The 6,000-nt window shown below is 41.0% G+C and overlaps 1 protein-coding gene across 1 annotated transcript; it reads left to right on the top strand.

The window, feature by feature from the left end:
• Positions 1-1,893: 1,893 nt before the first annotated feature.
• On the top strand, positions 1,894-3,464 carry gadd45aa (growth arrest and DNA-damage-inducible, alpha, a). Its single transcript, XM_026314559.2, has 4 exons — positions 1,894-2,072; positions 2,558-2,659; positions 2,842-3,061; positions 3,348-3,464. Exons 1-4 carry the CDS (start codon positions 2,023-2,025, stop codon positions 3,459-3,461), a joined length of 486 nt encoding a protein of 161 aa, XP_026170344.1. The 5' UTR covers positions 1,894-2,022; the 3' UTR covers positions 3,462-3,464.
• Positions 3,465-6,000: the final 2,536 nt, after the last annotated feature.

Raw genomic sequence — 6,000 nt, 5'->3', positions numbered from 1 at the left:
CTGCAAAAGAGAGAACACAACGGAAGTGCGCCAGGCCGATAGGGGGACCCCGAACTGAGGGGTGCAATGAACAAAGAACTTTTACAGAGGCGAGAGAGACACATGTAGTGACATAAGTCACGTCTCATTTTGGAGGCTGCGTAATGACGCAGGTTATAGTGTTGAATTGCAAAAGAATTGAATGAGCGACCTCTGATGATTGTTCTCATGTGCTAATATGTGCTAACAATGTTCTGTTACATTTGTTTACTTGATCAAAATGTCATACAACGTGGGGGGGTTGGGAGATCTGAAGGTGCGTTTTCCATTTGTTACTTAACACTTGGCCGTCATCTTTTACAACATTGTACTTTTATAATACTGTAAAACATGACGGCCAAGTGTTTAAAAAATAATAAATGTAAAACGTACTCTAATGCCCGCTAAATTCACAGCCAGCAGACGTTCTTTTGTCACTTTGCTTTATTAAGTTTTTAGTCAGAACAGGTATCGATATCTTTGTTCATTGCACCCCTCAGTTCGGGGTCCCCCTATCGGCCTGGCGCACTTCCGTTGTGTTCTCTCTTTTGCAGCGTTTCTCTTTTGCAGCGTTTCTGTTTTGCAGCGTTTCTGTTTTGCAGCGTTTCTGTTTTGCAGCGTTTCTGTTTTGCAGCGTTTTTGTTTTGCAGCGTTTCTCTTTTGCAGCGTTTTTGTTTTGCAGCGTTTCTGTTTTGCAGCGTTTCTCTTTTGCAGCGTTTTTGTTTTGCAGCGTTTCTCTTTTGCAGCGTTTTTGTTTTGCAGCGTTTCTGTTTTGCAGCGTTTCTCTTTTGCAGCGTTTCTGTTTTGCAGCGTTTCTCTTTTGCAGCGTTTTTGTTTTGCAGCGCGTTTGCCCTTGTCGGCCACCGTATAAAACCCACCAAAGTAACTAATATTAGCTCCATCTTAACCAACTAATGCTGTTAACACATAAATAATATTTCAATAATGTGATATAGCTTATAACACTGTTTAAAACACTCTGCCAAACAAACACTTTGAATTTTGAAATGCTAAGCACAAAATGCAGCTATTTGTAATTTTACTTTTAACCTTACTTGTAGCCCAGCATGTTTACAAAGTGGTATTTCTACTTTTACTTAACTAAAAGATTTGAGTATTTTTTCCACCACTGATCTGGTATTTAGTCTATAACATGAAATTACCCTACAGCAATAAATAAAGTTGATATCTTAAAGATGCTCATTTGTGTGTATCTATATTTATATTAGCTGTAATGTTCAACAGTAATAAATGAAAGACAGAAAGTGGGTAAAGGGGTATTCAGGAGGACTTAACAGGGACAAATATTTTGAAGGATGACTCCATGCTCCTTCTCGCGCCAGTCCTTTGGATCTCGCGCGCGGTTTCTGTATGTTTTCGCACGCTCCGCAGCGGACCAATGAGAGAGCAGATTTCCTACGCAGCGTCCCGTTGCTATGCGGCAGTCCAGAGACCCGTCCTGTCCGGCAGCGAGGGTGAGTCCTGCAGCTAAACACACATTACTGTACTGTACTTTATCAAATATAATTAGTTTTTTGTTTTTAAATATGGACATTCCTCTTCGTTTTCAGGTTGTTATTACGCCAAGATAAACCTTTTTAAAGTCCAATACGTTGTCTGTTCGTGCAGGATGTAACTGAGCATATTAGACGAACTTTACGTTATAACTGTGCACAGGTTATTTTAAACATGGCCAGAGATGTGTTGCAGCCAAGGTTCATATTTTTGTCCCAGTGTTAGAGGGCAGCAGTCAGCTACAGTCACGCCTGTTGCTGTGACGGCCCAATCCCACTTGAGAGCACACCCAAGCCAGAGAGTCCGACCAATGATCAGGACTATGCAAATACTCACTGACTCGCATTGTCGCGGACAGTTTTAATGTGACGATCTCAGATCTGTCTCTCAGTTGCAGCATAGAGACTCGAGATAACACGAGAGAGTGTGAAGACACCGGGATAACTCGCCAGTCCTGTACTTTTTTGCACTAAAGCGGATTTGGATTTTATGTACAACATGACATTTGAGGAACTCAGTGGAGATTATTCTCAAGAAAGGTAATTATAGGGATTATGACTCCTTATAATCTGCTATAGTTAAGGTTATTCAACGTAACCGGCGTCAACACTTATTATCGCCGTCATGTAGGTGTTTGTGTGCAGCGTGTTGGTCACGCATTAAAAACAGACTAATGCGTGACAGAGACATTTGAGACGCCGGAGCCGCTGCAGACATTATGGGTTTAGAGCACTCTTAGCTAACGCAAGGCTGCTCTAGGTGAACAGAGGAGCCTGACATGGCAGTGAGCACTTTTCTACAGTCGTCAAAGGGATTACAAACCGAAACAGCGCTGACATTTATCTGACATGTATTTTATCTGTCGAAACTTGGTCGTGCACCGGCGAACCGGAGCCGGCCGGTTAGCTAGCAGCCGTGCTAACGTTAGCCTCAAAGTGGACGGTGGTTATTTTATTTTTATTCTCCTTTTCTCTTGTGGCACAGTGACGATGTTAACGTGAATTTGTTCGTCTCTGTGTTGCAGAATGGATTCGGTGGCGAAAGCTTTGGAAGAAGTCCTCACCTCTGCTTTGCCACAGGGCTGTATTACAGTCGGTGTGTACGAGGCTGCCAAATCCCTCAATGTGTAAGTATCGAGTCGTGTCTGTGAAGTTACTGACCTGCTGCTTCACATCTCTCTCTCTACAAACTTCCTGATAACATGTGTCCACTTTGGCCTGACCTAGTTGAGCGGAGCAGGAAACGTACAGTGCTTTGTAAGAAATAAACAGACTAAGAGCTTTTATTTTGTTTTTCTTCCCTCTTCAGAGACCCTGATAATGTGGTTTTGTGCATCCTGGCTACCGATGATGAAGATGTGAAAGATGTGGCCCTGCAGATCCACTTCACCCTCATTCAGGCTTTCTGCTGTGAAAATGACATCAACATCCTCAGAGTCAACAACACCAGACGCCTTGCAGAAATACTCGGTGGAGGTGGGAAACAGAGTGGGGGGGAACCTATGGACCTACACTGTGTCCTGGTCACTGTAAGTACTTTTTTTTTTTTTTTATAGCTACATCATTCTTGTTATTGTTGTGATTTTATACAAGCTGCTAAGGGATGTGCACATGAGCGAAACTCTTATTCAAGAAAGAACTTGCCAGTACTTGTCCTAGTAAACATGAGTATGACTCCTCCCTCCTGTGGTTCATGTCGTGAGAAGTTTCAGTAGAGGGAAATACCTTGTATTTACACAGTCACAAGGACTTTCTAAGCAGCTATAACCAAATGCATCTTTACATTTTTATCCTCTTTTCTATCGGTGTATTCAGAGTCCACATTCTACATCGTGGAAAGACCCTGCCTTGAGCAAAGTGAATCGATTCTGCAGAGAGAGCCGCTGTATGGACCAGTGGGTACCTATCATCAACCTGCCTGAACGATGAACTTCCACCTGCAAAAACCTGTGAAAGGACCCTGATCTGCACAGGAAGAGTGATGTGAACCCTGATGGACATATTACCACCCAAAGATCAAATTCCAAAGCACTGCTGATGAGGAAAGAAAAAAAAAAAGATCCCATTGTCTACATGGGATGTATTTAAAAGAAAAAAAAAGCAGGAGGATGGATTTCCACTTTTGGCAGGACTGTGTGGGGTTGCTTCTGTCAGCCTTTGCAACCAAGCTGAGATGGCGAGGCTATTTTCTGGTACTGAGGTGGAAATAAACCAAAGCATTTGTGCTTTTCAGTATGAAGCCGGACACTGTACAGAAGGATTATATCATGTATTTGTTTGGTAAAGCCTCTGTGACGTGTCAGAAAAGTAGGCAGAAACCAGAACGTGGAGCTGTTGAGTGGACCAAGGCCTCGGCCTCTCTCTGCAGAAACAAAAACACTTGTTGAAACACTGGACTGTTTGAATTTCACTTATTTGGTATAAATTGTTGATGTTGACGTTAATATTGTCATAACTTAAAAAGGGAAGGGCTATACATCCAGTGAAGACATTCTAGGTATTTAGTGTTTCCAATGCCAGCTGGTTTTTTGCTACAAGTAAAATAGTATTTTTGTTACAATTTTAAGTTATTTTTAATGATATTTAAATGTATTTATGTTCCATTTTATATCCTAACTATTTGCAAATTCTGAATACAACACATGCACATATGTATTGCTGTTAATAAAAAGTATTTCTGGAAACAGAACTAAATGTGTTTTCTCGCTTTTTTTTTTTTTTTTTTTTTTTTTTTTTCCATTTCTGGAAATGTTAGCAAAGTCACGCTGAGTTCTGACCTTTAGTGGTTGTCATTGTCAAAGAGGAGTCACGTGCGGATCACAGGGGTCATGTTGGCCTCTATGGCCTCTGTGCCATCTCTGAGCTGAAGAGAACAGTAATCCTCACTCACCACTCTCTGCACAAGCTTCTGCTTCGGTCAGCGGGAACATGTTCATTCATCCAAGCAGGTTTCTTACTGATTTGTTGGACAGTTCACTTTGCATTTCCAAGAGCTGGCTTCATAGAAAAGAGCACATATGCTGCATAGGTAAAGAGGAAATAGGAGCTCACCTAAATTTAACATCTTCCACAGAATATTTGTTTTACATGTTTATCACTGAAACAGTAAGGTTACATCAGGCATTTTCGTGCTATTGATGTTGTTGACTCCCTCTTCCCTCGGGACCAAAATATGTGGTGTGGCTTGCTGCAGAGCACATGACTGGTACTACTTGGAAAATTTTTTGCAGGAGGCATATCTGTGAAATCAGTTGTGCAAGTTAGTCCGAATTGCTCGCTCCACTCCCATTTATCTCATGCACACACACACACACACACTCACACAAAGCCGTCTCTATGGAGTTAAATGTCGGTGATGTCACAGCGTTGATGTAAGGCAGGCAGTCCCCTCTCAAAGTGCAGAGTCATGATCACAAGAGCGATGGCAGAGGCTGTCCTTGAGTTGCACAAGCCAGTCAGCTACTCATGTGACAAACTGTATCACTGCTAAATTGCATGCTTTATAAATTCTTACTGATAGAAGTAGTAAAATTGATTATTCATTATTGCAAAATTTGTGTCTGCAGTGCACTGTCATCATGTAATGCAGTTTGTTAGTGTTGTTAATTTTGTATTAATCAAGTCACACTTTTTTTGGATGTGTGATTTTTCTCCAGGTGTTCTGGTTTCCTCCCACCTTCCACTGCAGGTAAGCTCCTGAGGTTTCGATTGGCACTGTGTGAAAGGTTGCCTGGCGTGTGACTGCGGGGTGTGACTCTGACTGATGTAATTTTGCATTCTTGTTATCAAAGGAAAAAGGTTATTTTAAGATCAGAGCTGTAGAGGAAAGAGGCCACGTTGGCCTTCCAGTGAAGTCAGTACAGAAAGGTTGAGGGTGTCATGTTGTCACTGGCGTCTGCTGGCCGTGCTGTGTTGTAGGTCAAAGTGTCTGCCATTATTGTTGTGTTTCTAAAATAAAGCAGAATTTCATCTGGTAAAAATTATTGTAAATGTTCATATTATGATATATGGTGAAAAATGATCAGTGCCTTATCCACGATGGAAAGGAGATTTAAACATCAGGTTTGTGCTATTTCAAAATAAAGGAAAAATCCACTTTAAAATACGCTCTTGGTTTTAGTCCAATATGAATGCAACAGTCTGACAAAGCTGCAGATCAAAGTATCAGACCTTGGACTGACTTCATCAACTTGGACTCAGTCCATTAACTGTCCTATCAAAATTGGCTTAATGTGATTGCAGCCTTCAGAAAATATTCAGAGTAAAATCTAAATATTCATTACTAATATTTAAAATGAAGTTGCATATCCTGGTATAAATTTAATCCATTTCCATTCCATTTTGGGTGGAATTTCAATTACAGTATCTTATGCTGAACAAAAGATTAAAATTATTTTATGTTGGAGTTTTATTACGGGACAAGTTTCAACTTTATGATTCTTATTAGTACACAGTGACCTCACATAAA

Source organism: Mastacembelus armatus, chromosome 17, assembly GCF_900324485.2.
Source record: "Mastacembelus armatus chromosome 17, fMasArm1.2, whole genome shotgun sequence".
In the NCBI taxonomy this organism is placed as follows: domain Eukaryota; kingdom Metazoa; phylum Chordata; class Actinopteri; order Synbranchiformes; family Mastacembelidae; genus Mastacembelus; species Mastacembelus armatus.
The sequence above is the reverse complement of the archived record's forward strand: the minus strand, read 5'-3'. Positions and strand labels throughout refer to the sequence as shown.